This window comes from Halichondria panicea, chromosome 8, assembly GCF_963675165.1.
Source record: "Halichondria panicea chromosome 8, odHalPani1.1, whole genome shotgun sequence".
Lineage (NCBI taxonomy): Eukaryota > Metazoa > Porifera > Demospongiae > Suberitida > Halichondriidae > Halichondria > Halichondria panicea.
In genome coordinates, this window is record NC_087384.1 from 269,690 (window position 1) to 295,471 (window position 25,782).

The following is a 25,782-nucleotide window of genomic DNA, read 5'->3' on the forward strand; positions in this document are numbered from 1 at the left end:
CTAATATAGAATTATACTGTTAACTCGAATATAGCTAGCTGTTATCCAAGTGGTGTAGGAGTGTGCATGGTACAAGTTGACAAAGCTACAATGTACATTTAACATTTTAATTTTAGGCCTGAATTGTAATTAGGAGATGTATAGGAGCAGTTGTACACTACACCTTTCAAGAGGTGCTGCATGTGTGCATATTATGTGCAGTAATTGCTATTTAGCATTTCAGGGAACAGTAAAATGACCATACAAATCCAGATTAATTAGTATCATTGAATCCATTGCTGTGCAGGTAGCCATACCGGGAATAAGTAGCAACAGGAGTGCATGAATCCTGGTAGCAATCATTTAAAGGTGGTCTATTTTTATGGCTGCTATAGATTCCAGAAACTGTCACTTAGCAAGTAAATTTCCAATATACACATTTACTGGAATGGCCTATATGAATGTTGAGTGACTTCACCAAAGCTCTGTGCAGATGTATTTACACACTGCACACACACAGCTGTGTATTCTTTTACCTCAGGACAAGAGCTAGACAGATTGGTAGTGTTAACTTGCAGCCGGCCACTGTTTAGTCCATCCATCCTGCAGGGCTATCAGCTGAAGCGAACTATACCACTGTGGCCAGTCTTATTGTGAATCTCCTCTCTAGTGTCCTGTCCCTGGGAGATATTTAGTCTTGAAGGTCTCTCTCAGCACAGCCTAGGCTACTACAAATACAAATACACATGGCTAGGAGAACTTTTAGCTCTACTATTTTCACTTGTTTTAGTTAACGATCTTTATCATTATATAAAAATAAAAATGTTGGAGGAGCAATTAGTTACCATAAAAAGAATATCTCCAAAAAGAAGGAAAAGGTTTAATAATTTCCAGGTAAATTTTATCCATCAACCATTCTGGCCAAATCACTGTATCCCTTGTTCTTGCAACTTTCTTATACAGCTTACTGGTACATGTATTGATGTAGTCTGGAGAGCAGTCCACTCCAAGGAAAGTGCACAATGTTTGGAGAGTTCTACCCGGTTCTTCTATGATGTCAACCAAATGTACATCTAGAACATCCAAACTTGCCGTAGCGAGAAAATTGTGAACATGTGTTGTCAGGGTAATTGTTCTGTTCACTTGCTTGTGTAGGTGTTGTATACTACAGAGTTTGTGTTCTGTAGTAGCATTCAACTTTGATGATTTTCCTGCAGATTCGACATATAGTAGTCTTGTTGATGCAATATCGTATGGATTTCTAACCACATGAATAACCTTGATCGGAACATTTACTGTTTTTATCAGTTTGTCCAAAATGTTATCAAATTTTTCCGAGGAGTTTGAATACACTTGTGTAGTCACGGCACCTGACTTGTCTCCAATTACTTGTAACTTTTTGAAATTACCCAGCCAGGGAGAGGCGATATTTAAACTATATCCTTTCCTGCTATTTTCCTTGCTTCTCCAACCCCTGAGGGCATTGCAGCTGTTAGCCCAGAGCTTGTTGTAGAGATGCGTTTTGTTGGACAGTTTTGCTCCTCCATGCTCAGTCCATGCTCGAAACAGATTGAATTCATGTGCCATAATTATGTTTGGATGAGCGTCCAATAAACTGGCTACTATACTATGTCCACTTCTTGCGTAGCCAACGAAAAATACAAACTTTTGAACGGACTCAATGTCTTCTTGCTTCAACGGATTACATGGTGCCTCTGTTATGGTATTCATATCTCTTTTTGTCTTTGTTGAGCTGTATTCTTGCATCCCGACTTTGTCAAAAGATGTGCTGCTCTTCATGTTAAAATTTACACCACTACGTTCGTAGTATACTTTACACACATTTTCTTTGGCAGTGGAGGCGACAAGTTGGGACAGTGATGTACTTAAATTCACTGGTAAGAAGTTATAGCTGCCATCTTTGTTTACAGTAATCAAGTGTTGTAGAAGAAACACTAATAGTAGCACAGCCACACAAGACACTAGTTTGGACAGCTTCTTCATACTCACTCAGTAGCTGTAATCATCTCTAACCTCTACAGTTGTTGGTGTGTTAAAGTAACCAATGCAGAGTACAGGAATGTCAACATCATTAGAACCCATACACAAAATAACTTATGCATGGTGTTAATTAAAAGTCTTTTTTAAATATTTCTACTTCTACAAATGTAGCTATATGCACAGCTGCTATAGCTATACAGTATAGGTATACTATTCCTAGTCTTTCAATAAACTACTTATTTCTGTACAGTTAGAATATCTTATTCTTCTTCAATGGGTTCTTCAGGAGCTCTTTTGCGAACGCAAGTACACCTCGCACATTCTCCTCTCCCGTGGGGATTATCTACATAATTATTGTGTGAACCACAGATTGTTGAAGTTAATTTTATGCACACTTAACATTTACCTGGGTTGGAGGTAGTAAAAATCCATATTGCCCATCGTCTCTGAGCTCAATGGTCAAACTAGCAGCTCTGTGAGCATTATTCACATTTGCATCGTCGCTATAAAACCTATACATAGTGGATAGAATGCATGCACATGATACACACACTATGAGCTTACCAAGTCACATGATCAATATAATTATACATTCATACCAATCAGAAGCTGCTCCGGTCATTACGTATAGTCCAACGGCCTTTCGCGCACTGTAATAATTTCCATTCGGTATTCTTATTGCAAATTGTATTTTTTGACTAAGTTTCTTCAGTTGAGCCTCATCTGGCGAGTTGGCCTGAGTCCATCCTAAATAATATGATCCAATTATTATAACAATCAGTTCAGTTTCATCGTAGAAATTATACCATAAGGCCTGAGAATGAGTTCACCATAAGAGTGCCAGTCAATAGCACCAATGATGTCACTTTGTGCCCTATAAAATAAATTCAGTAAATAAACTACATGTATAGAAAACGGCCATGTAAAACTACACATACTTAAAATAATCTGCAGTAGCTTTTGTTTCTGGCTCAGATTCAGCACCTGAACCATGGTATGTATTACTGCAAGGATCATAAGAACTTCCACCCTGCATGCACGTGGCCAGTAACAACATGCAATAAATGGTGTATACATAGAATACTTGACTCACTTGACCCCACATATCGTTGTAGTTTCTGTTCAGGTCCACTCCGATACAACTCGAACCAAGATTTATCCGACGGTTTTTGCGCCACAATCGATTTCCTGTCCAGGTGTACTATACGTGTATGTATGTGTATTATCTTGGTCAAAGACAATTGAATTATATATGGGATGCCAGTTATTTGCCCTCAAAAAGAGTAATACATATATATATATAATTATACCTATATACGGTATAAAAAAGAAGTCATGCATACATGTACTGTATACTGCATATCCATCAGGGTTCACGATTGGCACAATTATAAACTCTACTCTTTTCAATAGCCTCTTCACCTACAATGAAAATAGTAGTATATGAGCTACATGCAATATATGCATGTGCATGTGTGTACTGTGTGTGAAGTCGTACCGCTCGCTGTTTGCGTTCTGCAAGGTAGTTGGCTATGTACATGCAAGTAGCACCTGAAATCCATTCTCCTATAAGAAAGAAAGGTTGAGTAGATGGAGTGCTTTGAATATACTTAATTTGCATCAATTTGTGAGACTGTGCATGACATGCATGGACTAATTGCACATCTTAACATGATTTGGACGCGCTTACTTGCATGAATCTGACACTGAAAGTAGATCTGCTTTGCTCCAGTGCACTGTTAAAAATGTGTTGCTATTGTAACACCCAAAAGTGGGGTAAAACCATTGTACCAAATATGGCACTCATATATGGAGTTATTACAGCACCAGATTTTAGTGTTATTAAAACACTCATTTTGGAGTTGTAACAGCATGAAAATGTGCTGTACTTGCACTTTCTTGGAGTTACTGCAACTCCAAACTGTGTGTAACTTTTACAACTACACCTACAATGGTGTTATTAAAGCACTGGGGATGGGTGCTGCTGTTACTACAGGTACAGTTGTCATTGCTACTCTTCATGCAAAGCATAAAATATTGCATGCATGCTTATTGCACTTCTCGATAAGCTCATGCACTTGACTTAAATGACGTAACATAATTATAGCATGTGTATAATGATATGCATCACGATAGCATACAATAAAAGTATGAAGATATGTATACCTATAACCTCATAAAGTGTTTAATAACTATGACCACAATACACTTAGGCACCTTAAAAATAAAAAATAAAAGGGTGCCATGCAGACATGCACGTGGGTACTAAAATGTCAAAAACATAGTACAAGAGTTTCATAGAATGAGTCTACTTCATACACTTCTTTCTCTACGATGACGAAGTAGTTCATTGATCCAGATTCAATAGCACTTTTTCTACCTTGAACGAACGTTGCATGTCATCCACCTGCATGTATATATTATGATGGGATAAGGATGGGGCTCACAAAAACAGTAGGCAGTGATATAAGTGAGTAGGAGACAATTATTCAAATAAGCCGAAAGCCTAACACTTTAACAACTGTTGTCACCTCTTCCAAATATCCAGTGTGCATGCATTACTGTGTATAATTATATATGATGACAGGGTTATTCTCGTTATAATAAGCATATACCCCCCCACACAGGATGAATTCAAGGGCAACAGAAGAATCTGTTCTCAAGTATCAAGTATTTGTAACTGTTTATGCATTACATACGTGGAGCAGCAGCTTGACAAATATCATTTGTACTGCATCCTTCTTCTTACAGTATTATCTTCAGAACTGAATAAAAAAAAATGTATGTTTGAAGATATGGGTTTCTATTTACCATTAGATTGTGACTGCACCAGTGACTGCATAGTCTTCAACCAGCTCCTGTAGCTTAACATTGTTCTCCTTTGTTCGAATTCTTTCCAATTTTCCTCAAAAGTAAATCTATATAGGTATCTTTTCCTGTAATTTCAAAAATTCTATTACTACTGCAAACATTTACAGCTATATGCTTGAACACAATAATGATTAATAGTGAACTTACATAGACATAATCGGTCAGTGGTGGATAGAAGGTAAGTATATACGCACATCTGTAACTGCTGGTCGATCATATCACTCCTGATAGCACCTTTGTTACGCTTTGTTTTTGGACTATTCCTTTTAAAGAGCAGTGGTTTATCTTTGGACAGATGTTGAATCTCAATTTGCGACGCATATTCTTTAACCTCGTTTAAATAGCTCGACTCCATGAACCCTGCATGAAAAGAGTACCTATAGCTCTTACGATGCGATAATTTTGTAAGAAACAACCATTATCTTGTTGTCATTGGAAATTATAATTGGAAGACAAAAATTATAATTATGATGATTTGTATGCAAATGTAGATACGTGCGAAAAACCAGTCTGACAGGAAAGTGTTCCTAACGCTCAACATACATCTAACTGACGGACACGTGCCCACAAAGCCCAACATATCAGACTGACAGACAAGTGCCCACAAAACCTAACATATCAGACTGACGGACAGCTGCCCACAAAGCCCAACATATCAGACTGACAGACAGCTGCCCACAAAGCCCAGCATATCAGACTGACGGACAGCTGCCCATAAAGCCCAACATATCAGACTGACGGACAGCTGCCCACAAAGCCCAACATATCAGACTGACGGACAGCTGCCCACAAAGCCCAACATATCAGACTGACGGACAGCTGCCCACAAAGCCCAACATATCAGACTGACGGACAGCTGCCCACAAAGCCCAACATATCAGACTGACGGACAGCTGCCCACAAAGCCCAACAAGAATTATTATATAGTTACAATTATAGTAGTGAGTAGTAGACTTGCAGTCTGTCTATGTCAAGCTTTTTAGCACAACAATGGTTTTGCAGCAACTTACTCTATAGTTCCGAGTCAAAGCAGTGTGCCATCTTGCAGTCTAGTACATCTAGCAACTTAGTCCATGTAGTACCAGAGCACAGTACAGAGCTAGAGTTCCGAGTAGGCCTGGCGCCTTCGTACAGTTAAGGTGCACGCAGCTGTGTGCAGAGACTCTCATGCAGGCAGCTGTCTATCACAAGGTTCACGTGAGATCAGTGCTGCATGTCTACCACCCACGATTTTGTTTTGTTTATGTAGTCTTGGCTACCCAGTCTGTGCTCCGGCATCAATTAATTATGATCATATCATCAGTGTATGCCCTTGCATGGAAGAGGGGAGGGGTGGGAGCAAAGTAAGAGTTAAATTTGCAGGGCAACTGTACGAGTAGAAAGAACACACTATAAGCCAGCTACTTTGCTAAATACAGGATGTATGATTTTTCAGACGATTGAATTGTTAATAATTATTGTTGGGCATTAATTTGTCCGTTAGCGTGACATGCACATAGTCTAGTCCTCAATAGATGTTGCAACTTCAAACACATAGTTACAGTAACTAATAATGATAACTAGTACTGGTTCATCACATAAGTTCAGTATAAATACTGAATAGCTAAAATATTGCCGGTACACTTGAAAAGTGCACTAATTTTTTCTTGGAAAGTTCCTCACAGGGCCGATTGTTCCGTCATCAGTACAAGTGTGCTGCTTCACCCCTGTATACATAATTACGCATGTGATTAGAATTTATACTGAATAAGTATAATAAATAAGGTGACTATAATTATAATCTACTTGCATGCTTGAATACAAAGGTATAATAATTATACCAGATTCAACTATTTTAATGGAACGGGTTTGTTACTATATAAGCAACTATTTATTTACACATGCAACTACATGAATCATTATAGACTGGCCTTGATTTGCATGCAGGTGATTTGTAGAGGTGCTTACATTGCACCATGTATAGTGCTACAATCACACAATTCTTATTTGAGTAACACCATCTGGTGTATAGTTAGAGTAGTATGATTTTAACAACTAGGTAAGTGCATGCACAACACTGTTTAAAATGTTCCACAAGCACTTTTAAGTGTATAATAGCACCCTTTATTGTTCTAGTAACACGTAGGAGTTACGACTGCACTCTTAGTGTTGTGATAGCACCATTAGGTGAGTGTTGGCATAGCACTTTGGGTGCTATTGTAACTACGCATTTTTAACAGTGTGCCGATATGTACAGCAGGAAGGTCTCTTCCCTCCACTGACTTACCAATACTAGCCACGTACTTCACAACCTTTGGGTACTTCTTAGCAAGCTCATCATACCAGTTAACAATTTTCTCATAAGTATGCTATATAGAGTGCATGCAGGGGAGAGAGACAAACACAATATTATAATTATACAAGTCAACATTCACGACACATTTATAATTTTGCCATTCTCCTTATGAGCTAAACAAGCTATGGCGGTTATAGGCTATAGTATCACACTCACATATTCTTCAAACCATCTCGCTGTCTTGTCGAGGTTGCTTCTTTCCATGTTCCTATCGTCCTGTTGCATTAGTGCCTCCACACTGGCATGCAAGACAGTGCACTCTGGGAGCTGGTCTCTCATACTCTGATATCGGCTGTAATGGAGTCTCACATCAGCATGCTCTCCAGTCATTGCCCACACATCCACCTCATCCTGAGACAAGAGATAGCCAATCCTGTCACTCTGTATGTCACTATACAGAATGTGTGTATATATATATATATATATATATATATACTGTGATTTAACATTTAGATCTACCTGCATGGTGCATGCAAAAATGCCAATAGAAATAGGTTATATATATGCATTCATATTCTCTAGCTCACCATCTTATGACCAGTTGGTCATCATAAGAAGCAGTTCTGCTGTACTCAGCAGCAGAGGACCACCCAGCCAGGAAACACACCACCAGGAAACACAGAGAGAGCTTCATATAGGCAAGTAGATAGATAGACTAATCTATAGTTTGATAACTGTCAGCTATATATGCATGCTGAGGAGCCCCTCCCCCACAGTCTGCTACAGTGAGAATAAAATGCAGCTAGATCTATTATCAAAACACACCTGCATGTGTTCAGAACCTTCAAAGTGATATCTTCAAGTTGGCTTCCTATACTACCGGTATGCATATCCTACCTGCAATGATCCTCAACACCACACATGCATACCAACCATATCTCTCTAATGGACCACCACGTATATACCACACCTGTGTTCGGAACCTATAGTGTCATATGATATATCTATACTAGCATGCAAGCTAATTGCATGGCTTCCATGGTGTATAATAGCGCATGCATGAATAATTCCTTCGCTCTGGTCAAAACCTTACATCATAATTATACGAACCATGCATATCTCTCCATCATGTAGCACATGTGTTCCGTGTACATAATTATTGGCACTTAACTAAAGTAAAGGAATATATGTAAGTAGATATAAATATCATAGAACCCAAATAAAAAAAGTTTCTGCTTGTTTTAATATACAGCTACAGTATTAGAATATAGTTACTTATGGAGCTGTTTCTTTGTTTCTAAGTACAATACAGAGTATATTTACTTCTTCAATGGGTTCTTCGTGAGCTCTTCTGCAAACACAAGTACACCCGCCACATTCTCCTCTCCCGTGGGGATTATCTATAATTGTGCGAATACACAGATTGAAGTTAAAATTTATTTTTACCTGGTCTGGAGGTAATTGAAATCCATATCGTCCAGTATCCCTGAGCTCAATGGTGAAACCAGCAGCTCTGTAAGTATGATCCTCATTTGCATCGTCGCTATAGAACCTATACATAGTTGATAGAATGCATGCACGTGATACACACACTATGAGCCTACCAAGTCACATGATTTATACGTGTATTCATACCAGTCAGAAGCTGTTCCGGTTGTAATGTAGAGTCCAATGGATTTTTGCGATGTGTATACTTGTCCATGCACACCTTTTATTGCAGTGCTCATATCGGCACCAAGCTGCTTTAGTTGCTCCTCATCTGGACAGTCGGCATTAGTCCACCCTAAAAATGATTTGTAATTATGATTTATATATAGAGCTAACAATTATGTCAGTTATTGTATAGAGATTACCATAAGGCCTGAGAATGAGCTGACTGTAGGAGTGCCAGTCAATAGCACCAATGATGTCCTTCTGATCCCTACAAGAAGTTGTGCACGAATAAACAAATTCAGTAAATTACAAGTACACTGTGAATTATCTACTTATAATTATAGATCTACCTGAAATAATTTGCAGTAGCTTGTGTTTCTGGCTCAGATTCAGCACTTGGCCCATGGTATGTTTCACTGCAAGGATTACCGGAACTGCCACCCTGAGACCATCCAGGAGAGGTGACAACATACATCTTATACAATGTGATGGCTTACTCCATTCCAATGGTCGTTATAGTTTCTGTTCAGGTCCACTCCTCTACAACTCGAACCAGAATTAGTCTGACGGTTTTTGCGCCACAATCGATCTCCTGCCCAGGTGTACTACGTACATGTGTGTGCATGTTTTAAAGAATAAAGCCTGAAGAAATATTACTGTACTGTGTACATACCGCATATCCATCAGGGTTCACAAATGGCACGAATATGAACTCCACATTATCCAATAGGGAGGTCACCTATACAAAGGAGGTAGGAAAGAGAAGAAATAAAAAAGATAGAAATTACGTGAATAGTGCTTACTTTCTCATCTTTCCCTTTGTTTTCGACTAAGTAGTTGGCAATGTACATACAGGTAGCACCAGAGATCCATTCTCCTGTAAAAATAAACTAAAGATAAGTTAGTGCCTTCTATATAATTATGCAGATACATTAACATGATTAGACGCACTTACGTACTTGCATGAATCTGACACTGAAAGTAGATCTGCATTGCTCCAGTGCCGATGTGTACAGCAGGAAGGTCTCTTCCCTCCACTGACTTACCAATACTAGCCACATACTTGACAATATCTTTGTAGTTACTTTCAAGCTCTTTATACCAGTTCACAATGTCCTCATATTTATGCTATAAAGTGCATGGGAGAGAAACAAACCAAAACTCATTAATTATTTATAGCCACATGACAGTCAACTCATATATTCATGATCACATGCTCAAATACTGTCCTCCTAAACACAGTCTATGGATGGTAGCACAACCCCACTCACATATTCTTCAAACCACCCTGCAGCTGTCTTGTTGAACTTGCTGGTCTCCTCCATGTTCTTCTCCCACTGCTGCACTAGTGCCTCCACACTGGCATGCAAGACAGTGCACTCTGGGAGCTGGTCTCTCATACTCTGATACAGACTGTAATGGAGTCTCACATCAGCATGCTCTCCAGTCATTGCCCACACATCTACCTCATCATGAGACAGGAGATAGCCAATCCTGTCACTCTGCATGTCACTAAAATGAGAGAACAGTGTGCTTAATGTGATTTAGCTGGTGTATTAGAAAATCTATTAACAGTCCACTTAGCTCACCATCTTATGACCAGTTGGTCATCATAAGAGACAGTTCTGCTGTAGTTGGAAGCAGAGGACCACCCAGCCAGGAAACACGCCACCAACAAAGACAGAGATAGCTTCATTTAGGTAAGTAGATAGTAGGAGAAATGTGTAAGTATAGCCGGAGCTCAGCTATAATTATGTGGCTGATACGAGCCCCTCCCCCACATTGCAAGGTAGATCTACTGCCCACACAATTCATTAGCCTCGAGACCAGGCTGTTGCTGAGTGGTCTCGAGGCTAACAATACTCTTGATAAAATGTAGCATGCAACACACTCAATATATAGACATAGAAACACAGTTTTTAGTTCTTAATAGGGTCAATAGGGTCAGCATACAGCTGGCTTGCAAACAGAAGTATAGCCTGCACATTCTCCTCACCAGTCGGGATTATCTGGATAAAACAAACAGTGAAATATGAGCTCATAAAAAGAATTAGTACCTGGTCCGGAGGTAGTTCAAATCCATACTTTCCAGTGTCTCTTAGCTCAATGGTAATGCCAGCAGCTCTGTGAGGCTTCCCTGTGTTTGCTTTCATACTGTAGAACCTATAAATTGGAAGCGGTCAAACTGAAACAATATGGCGTTTGTCAAAGCGCCTACCAATCGGACGCTCCTCCGGTGGCTATATAAAGATCGGCTATCTTCTGTGCAGTATAATTTATTCCATGTACTTTCTTTATTGCCATGCTCATATCCTCACTAAGGCTTTTGAGTCGAGCATCGTCTGGGCTGTTGTCATAGCTCCAGCCTATAATTATAGTTACAACATAATTATAGTCATAATTTATACGTACGTACATTGCTTTGATGTGGTATTCCTTACAAGTAACCTACACTTACCATAAGGCCTGAGAATGAGCTGACTGTAAGAGTGCCAGTCAATAGCACCAATGATGTCACTTTGTGCCCTGTGATCACATTACATGTACATGGATGTATGTATAATTATCACTGAGTGTTCAATTGTCCCATTTCCAACAGTACAATAGTAGCTTGTAATTATGGAGCTCACTCGAAATATGCTACAGTGTGCTGTACTTCTGGCTCAGAGGCCGCACTTGGGCCATGGTATGTTTCACTGCAAGGATTACCGGAACTGCCACCCTGTGGCCAAGGAGAAGTGACAACATATATCTTGTAAATGGTGTACAATGTGATGGCTTACTCCATTCCAATGGTCGTCATAGTTTCTGTTCAGGTCCACTCCGATACAGCTCGAACCAGAATTAGTGTGACGGTTTTTGCGCCACAATCGATCTCCTGTCCAGGTGTACTACATGTGTATATGTGTATGCACGGTGTATACTAATTGGTGGTTTTCAGCATGTGGGTGCCGAGTGCTGGTTCTGCTCTAACTAACAATTATTAATATTATGCACTGAAAGTTCCCATAGCTCTGGACCTGGTCTGGTATTGACATCAAAAAAGAAATTCATGCTGCTTGCTTGCATGCTTGTATGTACTGTACCGCATATCCATCCGGGTTCACGATTGGCACAAATATAAACGTCACATTCTTCAATAAGTTGATCACCTAGAGTGAAAATAAGACAAATGAAATACATGAATAGATACATGTGTGTGAAGTGTGTGAAGTGCTACCTCTTCATCTTTGCGTTCTGCAAGGTAGTTGGCTATATACATGCAAGTAGCACCTGAAATCCATTCTCCTATATAAGAAAGAAGAGGTTGTGTACAGTTGTAAATCAATTTGTGAGATCGTGTATGGACAGGCAAACCAAAGATATTAACATGATTTAGACGCACTTACTTGCGTGAATCTGACACTGAAAGTAGATCTGCATTGCTCCAGTGCCGATGTGTACAGCAGGAAGGTCTCTTCCCTCCACTGACTTACCAATACTAGCCACAAACTTGACAATACCTGGGTTACTACTAGCAAGCTCTTCATACCACTTCACAATGTCCTCATACTTATGCTATGGGAGAGAAAACCATTCAATTTATAGCCCATGATCAACTTATGTTCACAATCACAACAACCCCACTCACATATTCTTCAAACCACCCTGCAGCTGTCTTATTGGACTTGCTGGTCTCCTCCATGTTCCTCTCCCACTGCTGCACTAGTGCCTCCACACTGGCATGCAAGACAGTGCACTCTGGGAGCTGGTCTCTCATACTTTGATACAGACTGTAATGGAGTCTCACATCAGCATGCTCTCCAGTCATTGCCCACACATCTACCTCATCATGAGACAGGAGATAGCCAATCATGTCACTCTGCTTGTCACTAAAATGAGAGAACAGTGTGATTAATATAAAGTTAACTGGTGTATATTAATGAAATTGTGAATAAGTAAATCATAAGTATATTAACTCACCATCTTATGACCAGTTGGTCATCATAAGAGACAGTTCTGCTGTAGTTGGAAGCAGAGGACCACCCAGCCAGGAAACACACCACCAACAAACACAGGGATAGCTTCTTCATTACAACTGGTTAACTAAACGTACTTGTGTTGTGTTCTGTTAGATTTGACCTTTGCAACAGCATGCTGATAATGAGCCCCTCCCCCTAACTGCCCACGCAATTCTAAAAGCCTCACACTAAAACTGTAAAACTGTAGCTGAAGGATTATATATAAAGTCAAGAGGCTGAGCTGTAAAACTGTAGCTGAAGGATTATATATAAAGTCAAGAGGCTGAGCTGAGGAATGGCTACTAGAAGAGCTCTCCATTTTGTATTTAAAGTGGCAGACAGGACAAGGACTGCCATGTTTTACAGAGACGTCCTGGGCATGAAGGTACGTTTGCAATTTAGAGTTTACCAGCTGTAAACATGTAGTTGAGATTTTGTTTCGTGTTTGGTCATGTCATGCTTATAGATTCATTACTAACTTTGCGTACTCTTGTGTTTTTGTAGGTATTGCGTCATGAAGAGTTTGAGGAAGGTTGTAAAGCTTCTTGCAATGGGTAAGATACAATTTGGTTGGTAATTATTCATTCCTATTGCCAATTGTTTGCCTCAGGCCGTATGATGGCAAGTGGAGCAAGACTATGATGGGGTATGGAGCAGAGGATGACCACTTTGTTGTGGAGCTCACTTACAACTATGGAATCAAACACTACGAGAAAGGAAATGAGTTTCAGGTACTCCTATACTGTACTTTTATTAGAGTAAATTAGCCTATAAATATAGCCTATAAATCTCCACTTTACAAGCTGTCTATTTGTGATAGATATAAGCTCAGTGTTGCTCCACTGTACAGGAGATGACTATCTGCTCGAAGGCAGCTGTGGACAGAGCTCGGAAGTCTGACTTCCCTCAGGTCCCAGTGAGCGGGACTGGTCATGTGATAGTCAACGCTCCGGGAGGCTACTCTTTTCATCTTCATGAACTAGGCGTGGCCAGAAATGGTACTTGTAATAATGGAGTCACATGAGCATAGTTGTATTGTGTGACCACTATTACCAATTCCAAGATCTTGTCAGTGAATTTGTGATAATAATTATTTTAAGTGTGATTCTCTCTCAACAGATCCAGTATTTTCTGTCACTTTGAGTGTCTCAAACCTCTCCAAGTCAATAGGTATGCGTTTACTAGTTATCCTTGTGTATGTTGTTATAGTGACGTGTACTATATAGTTATCCTGTGTATGTTGTTAGTGACGTGTAGTTATACAATACACACACAGAGTACTGGCACAAGCTGCTGGGTCTGACACTGTACTCCTTCACCAACACAAGTGCTGTACTGAGCTATGGAGACAGTCAGGTCAGCTAGCAGAGTAGCTGTATATCAGCAACATAAAGTGTGTGTGCTCCTGCAGGCCAGGTTGGAGCTGGTTCAGATGACTGAGCCTATAAACAGAGCTGAAGCTTTTGGTAGGATTGCTTTTTCATGCCCAAAAGCTGAGGTATTGTGCTCACATGGACATTCCATAATTATAGTTTGGGCCATAATTATAATGATTGCCTCTCTTATCCCATTCCCTACATTGTATGCAGTTGCCTGCTATAGAGCAGACTGTGGTAGCTGCTGGACACACTGTACTCACTCCACTGGTCAGTCTGGACACACCTGGCAAAGCCACTGTACAAGTTGTCATCCTAGCTGACCCTGTAAGTCATGCGCATGTTGTTAGGAGAAAAATCTTGATGCTTTGTGCTTTGGTAGGTTATACAATCTTCCGTTTATGGGCCAAACAATACTTAAATCTTGTAACTAAAATACGTACAATAGGCATAGTTTGGGAGCAATTTCAACTAATTAAATAAGAGTATAATTATATTATGTCATGATTCTTGCAGGATGGTCATGAGATTTGCTTTGTCGGTGATGGGGCTTTTCGAGAGTTGTCTCAATTCGATCCATCCGGAGATAAGCTACTGAGTGATGTAAGTTACCTCATTGTACCACAGTCATGTCACATGATCAACCCCTCCACTATATAGGCTATTGCTGCTGACAAGAGTGTCGAATGGTTTGCCAAACACAAAAAGACATGCGATGTATAAAACTACAGACTATATAATTATATTATTCGTACTGTGTACTTCAATTTGACATGTATTCTTGAAATTTCTTATAGTTATTCGTATAATTTACAAACAAACAATTAAGTCAATTAAGTCAATTATTATTATATTGAGTGACCGGGTTGCTCATACACACACAGTGTTAGTGATTAAAGGTTAGTCAGTGTTGAGGAGCAGACAGACTCCTTGCAGTACCCAGTGAGAAATGTGCTCTGTTGTGGCCAGATCAGCTTCAAACACCAGCCCCACTCCCATGGCATTACGACGCTCAGAGGTGGTGTACACTGGCGTTTTGAACGTGTTCTATATACGTATGAAAAGAGAGAAAAGCAGAGAATAATAATATTGACTTTTGTATGTTAGAATAATTATTAGGGGGAAAAATTTGTATAGCAGAGGCATGTAAGAAACAAAATTCTTAGTACATGTACTATTATTCAGTTAAATCCCTAAAGCTGCTTACCACCAGCTTGAGGCGATGAGCTTCAATGGGGATGACTCTGAGGATGGGTAGCTCCTCCACTAGCACTTTAGGGTTGGGCCTCTCCAGACAAGCCTTGTCTAGATTCCACCGAGCCCCCTCCAGATACAGTCCACTCACGTAGCAACCAGAGGGGGCCTTCTCCGTCACCTGGTCTGGGTGTGTGAACTGAGTGGGGGGGGAGCGAGTAAATAGTTTCAATTTCAGTTGTAGCAAACAGATTTTTTGTTACATATACCGTACAATTAATAAATGGTCAGTATTAAAGATGCATAGGCTTATACGTACAATGCATAATCAATATTCTGCTACCAAACACAGTTAAATTTACAGAACAGTTTTTTTAACAGCCGTATATTACACAGCACAATAAGTTAACACACCTCAGTGACGCTGGTGTACAGAGTGGATTTGTCGAGTGGCCATTGATTCTTCCTGCAGGTGGCCTGTACTAGAGCAGTGAGGTAGGACTGTGGTATGTGGAGACCTGACACCCACATCACATAGGGCTCCCCATCATTCACCTGTGTACACATTGGGATGAAAATTAACCACACTGTTGTTATTAAGCTGATATTGTATAGTGGGTAATTTTTGTTTGCATATGAACTACCCATTTTAAATATTTGTACGTAGTTTTTAAATGATGCTATATATATACGAAAATAACCTGCTATACAGTATCGACTTTTGGAATTGGATAATTCAAGAAACTCGAGTTTAGAAAGCATGGCTAAAGAAAGAGGATATAGTGGACAAGAAAGAGGAGTAAGAGCTAAACAATTTAATCAGCTTAGATGATTGTCTGTACTCTACTATATTAATGCTCACCCATGTTGTGTACTGTTCGTTTCTCTTGAGGAAGTGCAGCATCCAGTTACCCAGGGACTTGAGAGTGGCTGGGGCCAGAGATCTCCAGATGGAGGGTAGTTGACCGTTGTAGAGTGAGCGAGCTACTTCATCCAACTCAGCACTCATACCTACCTCACCAGCCAAGGCCTAGTAGGAGGAGGGGGAGTGGCTTCAACAATTGCATACGTACAAAAAAGTCATGTGTGCTTGCTGTAATTTTAAAACATCATCGTAATATTTACTTTAATTGGGACGCATATATACATATGCAATCAATACAGTTTGGTTTATTAATTGTAGTACCTTCTGCAGGCTGCTGAGTGAGACCTCCATTCTCTTGATGAGTTTATTGAATCTCTCCAGCTCTTGTAGCAGGACTACTGTAGTGGGTGTGATGACCTCACCAAACTTCTTACGAATCACGTCCAGTTCATACTGCTCTGGCAACTTGGCCTGTGAGCAACAAACAAACCCTCATACATGGATACATATTTTTAGGACTCTTAAAAGCTTCTTTTCAGTTAAGTTGTCTAAATCAAAACACATAGCATAATTATTGTAATAGAGAGTCAGTATCTCTACACTATAGGAGGAGCTCACCTGTATATCTGAGGCAATGTTCCCAATGAACTCCTCTCTGCTGATACCACTGCCTGACTCTCCAGTCTGGGGTTGCAGCTCCACCAGCTGAGACCACAAGTCCTTTGCAGCTCTCGTGAAATACCCAATCTCAGCATTTGAATGAAGTCCAAACACCTCAGGCGTGTTTGTGAGTGGCAACTCATCTATATACTCTAAATAGCTGTCTCTATGACCATCGGGAGGTATATAGTAGTCCACTTCTTTGTTGTGGTAGAAATGGAAAGGCTGAAACGTATCAAATATAAAATCTCCCATATATTCGTCCATGTACGTTCTGAGAACTCTTCTGTCGAAATCGTCGATAGCTCTACCCCCGTACATGACCTCCCCCAGGAGGTACTTCAGAGAGCCCCACGGGATCTTTGTGTCTCCACTATCGTGCGCCTTGTTTAAGTACGTACACAAAATGTCCATACACACTCTGAAATCAGACTCGTTGAAATCGTACGACACATTCCATCCAATCTGTGGAAATTATACTTATAACTCATTGCAAACACCATGCAGTAATGCAGCTGATACGTGGGATGAAGTACATACTGTATAGCGAATACTTCAATCACAAACATTCCTGGGTGTTCAATAAGATGTCGCTCTACTTGAAAATTTGACACACAAAATATCCTCAAAAACTACGCACCATACAGCATTCTCACTGGCACGTATAATTATTACTAGCATGTACAAATCACTCAGACATTCATGCAGACTATGTCTATTGCTCTCACTCTTCCGTATTTCCTCCTCTCCTGCACCACAGCATGAAAGAAGGCCAGAGTGTAGACTAGAGTTTTGAAGGCAGTGTGTTCACAGGCATCCTTCAGAACTGACGAGGGTATCTTGAAATATGTGTTCCTCAAGTTGAGCTTCAGTCCATTCGGTGGTTCAGTCACAACCTTGAGAGAACGCTGTAGAAGATTGAGAAATGTATAAACCATTTAAAATTAAGTTATGGTTGTTGCAAGGTATAGAACCTTTGCAGTGCCTTTATACTGGGAAACTTAGAACGTTCTGCATATTTTGAACGCCCATAACTTTAGTTCCGATAGTCCAATAACGTTAATTTTATGATTTCCTGAAAGCTTAGAAAGAGACCTTTCAAATGGTACCATCAATGTTCATATCTGAGAGATGACAGAATTTCCAATTTCGACCAAATACCATGGATTATATAGCCCATGGTCTAAGGCCGAAAAATGACAAATTATGGCCCTAACAAAATTTTGGATTGAAACACATCATTTGAAAGGTATCTTCCTAAGCTTTTAGAAAATCAGCAAATTTTTGAAATTGGATCAATGATACAAAAATTATGAGTGTTGAAAGATATTTAAACCCCATTGTGCCATTTTGTTGACTCAGTATACCCATGCAATGCTATTGCAGCATCTATGGCAAGGGTTTGATTGTACCTGGAGAATGCCAATAGGGAACTCTGGTGTAGGAGCTGTTGTTAGCCAGAGTCTGAAGTCAGGGTGGGGCTTGGTCAGTTGCTCCAGCGCTTTCTCTAACTCCTTGAGCCAACGAATGAGCAGATGACAGTTTTGTAGCATGAGCCAGTGACCTCTCGTGGAGGCTGTCTCCAACAGTTGCAGGGCAACCTGGGTAATGGTGACATTGTAATGCAGTGTTATACACATTCATACAATACCTACTGTTTTCTATGGTATACCCACAAAATGGTGTATATGGCAAACCAACAGTGGCTGTACTAAATAAATAATCGGCCTGCTTACATAGGTTGAACTACGAACACGTTGGGGGTCTATTAACCTGGCTGTATTATAGAGGGTAACCTGATAACAGAGTGAGCACAATAGACAGGATTCACTGTAATTGTACACCTGTACACATACACACACATTATCACAAATTATTAAAGTATACCTTCTCCTGTCCTTGTCCCATGGCCAGGAACTTGAATCTGTTTCCCCCATAGCCCTTACTCTCAGCCAGTTTGCCCAGCTCTCCTGCTGGGTCTGCTCCAGCACTCAGAATGAACACAATAGGAGAATACGGAGTTGACTGATCAAAGACCCCCTCTAGACTGACCACTGGTGGCGTTACGTACTCTTCTCCCATACGATTCATGACAAAGAATGTGATGGCACGATAGACTCTGTCCACTCTGAAGCAACGCAATAGCATGAGGTTCTGTAGGTCCGACAGTCCCTCCTTGTAGCGGCCGGGAAATGGTGATGACTCAGGAGCATCAAGGTCAAACCACTGAGGGAGGACAAACGTGGTAACTATATCAACTGAGAGCATTTGATTTCAACTACTATTACGTAACAGTACGACAATATAATTATAATACTGAAAATTGTAGAACACCATTACTTTTGGCTTGCTGTTACGGTGATACTAATCTATCTACGTATGTACACATGCAGTTACAGGCAATTGAAAAGCTAAAAACCGACACAATGTAATTACTGTGCTCACCTCTTTCCAAGCTCTCTCATTCTTCTCAATATCGTCAGCCAAGGAGCCAAATATGTCAGGCTGTATAGAGCACAGCTTGATGACATCCTCCCAGCCCTGATCAGGCAGCCAGTCATACGGCTTCCTGCGGGCACTTTTCTCAAGGGAAATATTACCCTGTGTAAAGTAATGCCAATAAATGGACATTTAACATGCTATACAGTTATGCTAATGCTGTATACATGCATGTAGTATACCAGACCTTGATGAAGAAGTCTAGTTCCTCATGGTTGAGAGAACTCTCCACCTCCTGGATCTTGGTAGCCATGGCAAATGAGAACAACAGCTTGTGCACTTCAAACAAACCTGTGAGATTGTTACACAGAAAAGTAAAGGTACGTACCGACAAATAAAGATGAGATATACAAGGTTACATATTGTACGTACATACCAGTGCATGCATAGTTGTAGACATTGAGGGTGAGAGTGTTGATGATGTTGTTGAGCCTCTTGGGCAAGTGTGTGTCAGGCATACTCTTCTTTAAAGAGACGTTGAACACCTGCACACAGTATTAGTAAAAGAAATAGGAAATTAGATGCATGTGAGTTTGCTTATGTACATACGTACTGTAGAATGAGTAAGCTTCTTAACAAGATATTAGCTAGTGTTGTACATTCTCTGGTAATGTAGTTACATGAGAGACAGGTTAGCTATGTCATCCCCCCATCCACTATTCAACTGACTCACATCCAGATAGGAGCTGAGGGAGTACTGATACATGGAGTTAATGGCTGCCATTTCTGAGAGGACAAAGAAGAGTACAGCTCCTCTCCTAGCTGCTGGTCTGTAGCCATCCCTCACACCCTCAATCTCCTTAGCTGTCGTCTCAGCCAGCTTCAACTTCTCAAATACCTACAATAAAGTAACAGCTTTAAATTAAAATCTACATATGCCTCTTTTAACATGTATGTACCTACACTCCCTGATATTAACATGCAGCTATAGGGCCTCACCTCTGAAGCTTTGGACTTAGTCTCCTCTAGTGTAGCTACCAGCTCAGAATTATCCAGCATGTTACCAGTGGAGGTGGCCAGCTCTCTCAGGAGAGTGTCCTCCAGAGACTTGAGCAGACGCTTGTTCTCACTGCATACCAGGGAGGGAGGAGCTCCATTACACACAAGCCAGACACGGAAAATATGAACTAACTCTATGTGCATCTAAGTACTCTAGCATCAATATCAAAGCATTAAAGACCAAAATGCTATAAAAGAAATGGTTCTAATACTGCAAATACTGAGAAATTCAAATACAGCCTGTGATTCGGAATAGTGATTTGTAAGAAATTACGAACAAAAAGGTGAACAATTCTGATTGAAGGGAAGTATGTATTAATGATTCTATATTGAGTAAGTATGTACCTAGTTTCCTGGATGAGCCTCTCCCTGGCTTCCTCGAGCTCCTTCTTCTCAAAGCCAACTATGACACTGAGCAGTTGGTCCTCCAGACCCTTGAGTGTGACCGTGTAGTTGATGATCATTGTACGGCCAAACACAGCAGGCGTGTACTTGGGGTTACCCAGTTTGGAGTTCAGGTACAACCTGCATATATAGCAGTAAGTAATACTTATGGATAAAGATTTAATGCAATGTAGAAAAACGGTACAACAAAGGATGAAGTGTCCAAAACCATAATGGAAATGGAATATGCTAACTGGCTTAAATTCACCAAATATGTGAAAGTTTTCCCCCATTACACATGGAGGAACTCACTTGAAGCTGGGGTCAAAGTCTACCTCCTTGTCTCCTAGAGTGATAGTTTGTCTGTTCCCAGAGCCCTTGACATTTTTATCCAACACCGAGTCAATGACAGGGTCGATGTACTCATCAACATCCTTGAACATGAACGGATACCCAAACTTGATAGCTAGCTCCAACTGTTTGAGGAAATCAGGCGTATTAAAAGTGGAAATTCGCAGATTGTTTTTCTCTTCTTTCTTACGTATCCAGTTATAAGCTTGTTGTTGAGGGTCCACACACAGAGGGTAACGAGTGGCTTGACTGGTCAGTATACCATTTTGTATAGAGAGCTCATCAGGAGGGAGTGATTCTGACGTCCATTTGCTAATCTCGACGTCGTTCGTGAGCATATTCTCCAGTTTAAACGGCTGACTTAGAGGTATACCTTTCATCTTTACATCTTCCTGCCAATCTTCAACCAGCATACTGTGTCTAAAGTCCCAGGAGAAGGCACCCAGGTAACTCAGGAAAGCGGCAGAGAGTAGACAATCACCCAATAAACGAATTCGTTGCTGTTTTAAATCCTCCAAGTCCAGTTTCCATCTTTCTTTCTCAGAGCTAAGCCCAGAGATGAGTTTACTAGCAGCCAAGAGACGGCGCTCCATAAGATCAGCCTCTTCTTGTAGAGCCATCTTCTCAGTCATGGCCTCCTCGTACTGCTTGCTGAGGGCTGATAGCTCTGCCTCAATGCTAGCCAACTCTTTCTGAATCCTTTCCAGCTCACGTTTGCTCATTTGATAGTTACGTTCCAGCTTAGCCACCTGTGACCAATAAGTGTGAAAAATAATAAATACCACATTTTAGTACAAACATGAAAGTATAGTGTAGGTGCAATCTTCTAGTTCTATAAACACTATAGTTATCGCTGTATTTATTGAATGACCTTTTCTCTCTTTGGTTTGATCTCTCTGGCCACGCTGCAATAGCCGAGCACAGCCTTGACAAACTTGAACAGTCCCCCACCAGCCTTACTGATATCCTTCATTTTAGCATAATCCACGTCCATACCATCCATACGAAACTGAGCGTTCTTGACCTGCAAGGAAATAATAAACTATAAGTTTGTGCTTGATATCAAGCATGTATGTACATAAAATTTAGGCCTTCTACGAATGAATTTTGATATCAAAGGGCATGTGCAGTATGCATGCAGATTCAACAAGAATTACAATACTGTATGCACTACTTAATACAGCAGTTTACCTGCGCCTGAGTGATTCCATCGACGTCAAGGTTTTGCAGTGAACTGAGGAAGTTGGTATCTGCCATCATTCCCTTGGCTGTCTTCCAGCTGGGATCCTTGAGTCCCCTCATGACTACTATACACTCACACACTGTCTGCACTTGAGGGGGAGGCTTGGCAAAGGATCTGAGCACAGAAGAAGGCACCTTCAGTATAATTATATTAACCAGAATTATAGACAATTATGTACTTCCCAACATAGGACTACTCTGTACATACATGTACTATGTACGTATACGTATGAAAGCCTTTGTGTACACTAGGGAATACTGTCAAAATTATCTTGCTAAACTCATGGTACAATATCACGCGTGCAGGGTTGTTTGTGTGTATACCTGATCTCAGTTACATCGCTCTTGTCCAGGTCACTGAGAGCTAATCTAGCCTCCTCCAGAGCAGGCAATGCTTCAGCCAGGGAAGCTTCAGCATCAGCCTTCTCAACCGCTATCACCTGTGGCATGGAGAGGGGGGGGGGCAGTATAAGATTATGCTTAGATACAACTGTCAAGAATCTCCTGGTCATAATTATTACGATATCACCTATATAGACCTCAATGCTACCTTATTCTGCTCTTCCATCTCGACACTCTTTATCTGAGCCATCTCTTTCTTCTCCTGTCCTAGAGCAGTCTTCTCAGAGATATCCTTGAGCAGTATCTCGCATCCCTCAGACTTTTGACTGACGGCAACCTTTTGAACCTTGAGTTGCTCATTCAGTACCTTAATCTGCTCAGTAGCCTCCATCAGCTTTGTGAGACCACCTCCTAAACGCTGACACTGGTCTAACACAAATTTGTCTTTTTCTGTGAGTAGTTTTGTGTATGTGCTGATGAAATCTAGGTAGTTTTTGGGTGTGACATGATTCACACGACGTAGTCTCTGTAGGAAGTCTTTGCTATACTTGCTGACTGAGAGATGAACGTGAACCACATGGTCTACCACGCACTGCTGCTGTGCACCGGGGATCTGGTCATTCTGTGTGTGTGTGTGAGGGGGTACGTGTGTACATGATACTTGACTGTATTGCACTAATAACTTGCAGTTTGCTAAGTTTTGTACATCAACAGAATAATAATTATGTCATAAATGTACATAGCAATCAGACAAACACACACAGACACATAATTATAGGTACCTCTGAAAGGAACTGACTGGCCACAGCATGCAGAGCTTGTTTGGGCCATGCAGTGAACCAGTCAATGGAGACATTATTGACAAGACCAGGGAAGTTACGGCAGCGAGTCTTGAGGATCTCACCCACTGGAGACATAGCCAGTACGATGTGAAGATTGTTAGTACATTTCTTTATGAAATATGACCATATGCTCTCTTTAGTCGGCGGCAGTCCCAGTTTAGTGGCCTCATCACGAACTTGTCCGATTATCATTTCTTTCTCTTCATCCGGGAACAGTGCTGGTACCATACCAGAGGTGAGCATGTTGTTGATGAGCTCTAGGAAGCCTTCCTGAGCCACGTGCCCATCAGTGAAGAGGAACACAGTCTACAGCCGAAAGGACAGTACGTTTTAATACCGTGGCTAAATTAACATGGGAATGCTCTTTTTGGTATAATTATATACTTTCCTAATCACGAATATTGAAGGGGTATACCCTCAAAAAAGCATGTGTATGCATATCATTCTACTGGTAGTTGCGACTGTGCTTGTAAACCCCAATATCCATGCCAGGCATCACTCTCTTGTACAAGTGCTATGATAAAATACGTATACAAATACCTTCTTATTCTCGATGCCCAGTTTGTTGTACAGAGCCTTGAGGTCTTCTCTAAACTCCTCTTCTCCGTATCCTCTACTCAGAGTGATCTCAAATACCTCACAGCCTGCAGCGAATGCTCCCAGCCGAGCCAGACTCTGTCGTCCGCTACCACCCACCCCCACTAATAGGGCGTGGCCTTGGTCCATACGGATCACACGGTGGATACGTGTCAGGTGCTCTAAGGCATCGTCAAATAACACCAAGTTCATGGCTTTGTGCTGCTCATTGTACTCTTCAAGAATCTGGAGAATAAGGAAGTCTTTTAACTTACGCATACTTGCAGTGTAGTAATTTACATGTGTATACTGTACAATCTGTAGTCTACTGAAAGAGAAATGCCATTCTTAAACGAAATTTGAAACTATACATGTATGTTGACAGATGAGCTAGGTAAGATTGTGCATTTGATTGCATTTAACTGACCTCGTCAAAGAATCCCTTTGCTGCATCATAGTCCTGCACGTCCTCGTACACTCTTGGCTGCTCTGGAGTGAGAGCTGTTCCATAATCACCATACAACAGAGGGTCTTTCAGGGCCACCTGTGCATGGACAGATAAAGCATTGAGATAGGTGATCATGATCCGTATACATTCAATCAGTAATTTATTAAGGAGAGCTTTTGTTGTGGTGCATAACTTGAATTCCGTAGATCCAATTTCAACAATTTTATGATTTTCGGAAAGCTTAGAAAGAGAACTTTCAAATGGTACCATCAAAGTTCATATACAAAATATGCCAATTTCGTCAAATACCATGGATAATAGCCCATGGTTAATAGCCCATGGTTAATAGCCCATGGTTCAAGGCCGAAAAATGACAAATTATGGCCCCAACCAAATTTTGGATTTAAATACACCACTTGAAGGGCATCTTTCTGAAAATCATGAAAAATCAATCAAGATTACATACCTCAGAATGACTGCTGAAATGCTCCTGTATCAGTTCACTAATATGTTCAGTAACCAACTCCTTGTCCTTATCGTTGGTGAGCCTATCATAGAAGACACGGAGGCACTCGTTCCTCCAGACCCTCACCATGCTATCAGGTGTCCCGTAATGGTCGGGCAGTGTTTGGGAGAGCCCGTGGTAGATTCGTGACAAGTCTCGAAGATTGAAAATGTAGTGGAATTTCGACGGAGTAGGTGGGAGGTCACGAACTATGCGCTCGTATAGTTCCATTGTGGCAGTAGTGATGGGCTTAGACAGCGACTGGATATCTGGTAAATAAAATTATAAAATAATTCAAATTAAGAAAGCGTGCAGTTGGTATGGCATTGCTTCAGTAGTCTAAGGCAGTAGTCTAACAATGCATCCTCAACATGTACAATTGGGAGGCTGGAATGCAACATTCAATAGAGAGTTCCAATATACAAAAGTTGTTTATTTGAGTTATGACCCTTTACCAGTTTCAAGCTTGCCTAATGAGTGGGCGTATGTTTACAGTGGGCGTACTACATGTAGTACACATTGCATGTACAATGTACTAGTTAGTGTACCTTTATTGAAGGGCTCGAGGTGTCCTGAGAGGAGAGAGGAGTAGATGTGGAAGAGGGACTCAGACGAGGGGAAGGTCACATTGAACACGCTAAACAGGGAGATGAAACGAGGGTCCACCATGTTGCGACCACCACCAGCCTACACACAAACACACAGCAAATCATGTTATT

General features: G+C 40.8%; 5 protein-coding genes and 2 long non-coding RNA genes across 8 annotated transcripts in view; 2 read left to right on the forward strand and 5 right to left on the reverse strand.

The window, feature by feature from the left end:
• Positions 1 to 756: 756 nt before the first annotated feature.
• Positions 757 to 2,036, reverse strand: LOC135339531 (uncharacterized). The gene has a single exon (XM_064535666.1). The coding sequence runs from the start codon at positions 1,981 to 1,983 to the stop codon at positions 817 to 819; it is 1,167 nt and encodes a 388-aa protein (XP_064391736.1). The 5' UTR covers positions 1,984 to 2,036; the 3' UTR covers positions 757 to 816.
• Positions 2,037 to 2,171: 135 nt separating this feature from the next.
• On the reverse strand, positions 2,172 to 12,885 carry LOC135340171 (uncharacterized). Its single transcript, XM_064536494.1, has 22 exons — positions 12,743 to 12,885; positions 12,411 to 12,651; positions 12,169 to 12,337; positions 12,000 to 12,067; positions 11,866 to 11,931; positions 11,563 to 11,670; positions 11,410 to 11,501; positions 11,238 to 11,305; positions 10,998 to 11,145; positions 10,837 to 10,942; positions 10,702 to 10,788; positions 10,369 to 10,469; positions 10,051 to 10,291; positions 9,739 to 9,907; positions 9,583 to 9,656; positions 9,453 to 9,518; positions 9,277 to 9,384; positions 9,130 to 9,221; positions 8,980 to 9,047; positions 8,762 to 8,909; positions 2,387 to 2,492; positions 2,172 to 2,323 (listed from the first exon to the last, which is right to left on the reverse strand). The coding sequence occupies exons 1-22, from the start codon at positions 12,850 to 12,852 to the stop codon at positions 2,231 to 2,233; spliced, it is 2,529 nt and encodes an 842-aa protein (XP_064392564.1). The 5' UTR covers positions 12,853 to 12,885; the 3' UTR covers positions 2,172 to 2,230.
• On the forward strand, positions 3,835 to 4,796 carry LOC135339539 (uncharacterized). The gene is made up of 2 exons (XR_010396019.1): positions 3,835 to 3,976; positions 4,608 to 4,796. It is a non-coding gene; the product is annotated as an uncharacterized LOC135339539 (long non-coding RNA).
• Positions 4,228 to 6,013, reverse strand: LOC135339538 (uncharacterized). The gene is made up of 5 exons (XR_010396018.1): positions 5,862 to 6,013; positions 4,999 to 5,211; positions 4,792 to 4,916; positions 4,680 to 4,745; positions 4,228 to 4,387 (listed from the first exon to the last, which is right to left on the reverse strand). It is a non-coding gene; the product is annotated as an uncharacterized LOC135339538 (long non-coding RNA).
• LOC135339536 (uncharacterized) lies at positions 6,291 to 7,972 on the reverse strand. The gene is made up of 4 exons (XM_064535673.1): positions 7,714 to 7,972; positions 7,343 to 7,577; positions 7,118 to 7,199; positions 6,291 to 6,557 (listed from the first exon to the last, which is right to left on the reverse strand). The coding sequence occupies exons 1-4, from the start codon at positions 7,818 to 7,820 to the stop codon at positions 6,487 to 6,489; spliced, it is 495 nt and encodes a 164-aa protein (XP_064391743.1). The 5' UTR covers positions 7,821 to 7,972; the 3' UTR covers positions 6,291 to 6,486.
• LOC135339534 (glyoxalase domain-containing protein 4-like) lies at positions 12,886 to 14,998 on the forward strand. 2 transcript variants are annotated; one of them, XM_064535671.1, is made up of 11 exons: positions 12,886 to 13,015; positions 13,063 to 13,165; positions 13,285 to 13,334; positions 13,391 to 13,511; positions 13,631 to 13,778; positions 13,900 to 13,950; positions 14,057 to 14,136; positions 14,192 to 14,278; positions 14,370 to 14,483; positions 14,673 to 14,759; positions 14,817 to 14,998. In XM_064535671.1, exons 2-11 carry the CDS (start codon positions 13,076 to 13,078, stop codon positions 14,877 to 14,879), a joined length of 891 nt encoding a protein of 296 aa, XP_064391741.1. In that variant the 5' UTR covers positions 12,886 to 13,015; positions 13,063 to 13,075; the 3' UTR covers positions 14,880 to 14,998. The 2 variants fall into 2 exon arrangements, with proteins under 2 accessions (XP_064391741.1, XP_064391740.1); XM_064535670.1 differs by having other exon boundaries at positions 12,947 to 13,165.
• The window catches only part of LOC135339521 (dynein axonemal heavy chain 10-like), a 36,546-nt gene continuing 25,698 nt past the window's right edge, over positions 14,935 to 25,782 (reverse strand). Inside the window, exons 39-63 of the mRNA XM_064535651.1 lie at positions 25,612 to 25,750; positions 25,025 to 25,332; positions 24,538 to 24,654; positions 24,075 to 24,356; positions 23,475 to 23,840; positions 22,901 to 23,314; positions 22,675 to 22,790; positions 22,300 to 22,465; positions 21,980 to 22,132; positions 21,070 to 21,857; positions 20,719 to 20,898; positions 20,314 to 20,443; positions 20,048 to 20,212; positions 19,751 to 19,859; positions 19,562 to 19,665; positions 19,321 to 19,476; positions 18,763 to 19,101; positions 18,288 to 18,476; positions 17,604 to 17,783; positions 16,834 to 17,340; positions 16,537 to 16,686; positions 16,213 to 16,380; positions 15,765 to 15,905; positions 15,364 to 15,549; positions 14,935 to 15,203 (exon numbers count right to left, since the gene is read on the reverse strand). Coding sequence (XP_064391721.1) covers positions 15,057 to 15,203; positions 15,364 to 15,549; positions 15,765 to 15,905; positions 16,213 to 16,380; positions 16,537 to 16,686; positions 16,834 to 17,340; positions 17,604 to 17,783; positions 18,288 to 18,476; positions 18,763 to 19,101; positions 19,321 to 19,476; positions 19,562 to 19,665; positions 19,751 to 19,859; positions 20,048 to 20,212; positions 20,314 to 20,443; positions 20,719 to 20,898; positions 21,070 to 21,857; positions 21,980 to 22,132; positions 22,300 to 22,465; positions 22,675 to 22,790; positions 22,901 to 23,314; positions 23,475 to 23,840; positions 24,075 to 24,356; positions 24,538 to 24,654; positions 25,025 to 25,332; positions 25,612 to 25,750 — 5,700 coding nt within the window. The 3' untranslated portion in view covers positions 14,935 to 15,056. The remainder of the gene's footprint in view (positions 15,204 to 15,363; positions 15,550 to 15,764; positions 15,906 to 16,212; positions 16,381 to 16,536; positions 16,687 to 16,833; positions 17,341 to 17,603; positions 17,784 to 18,287; positions 18,477 to 18,762; positions 19,102 to 19,320; positions 19,477 to 19,561; positions 19,666 to 19,750; positions 19,860 to 20,047; positions 20,213 to 20,313; positions 20,444 to 20,718; positions 20,899 to 21,069; positions 21,858 to 21,979; positions 22,133 to 22,299; positions 22,466 to 22,674; positions 22,791 to 22,900; positions 23,315 to 23,474; positions 23,841 to 24,074; positions 24,357 to 24,537; positions 24,655 to 25,024; positions 25,333 to 25,611; positions 25,751 to 25,782) is intronic.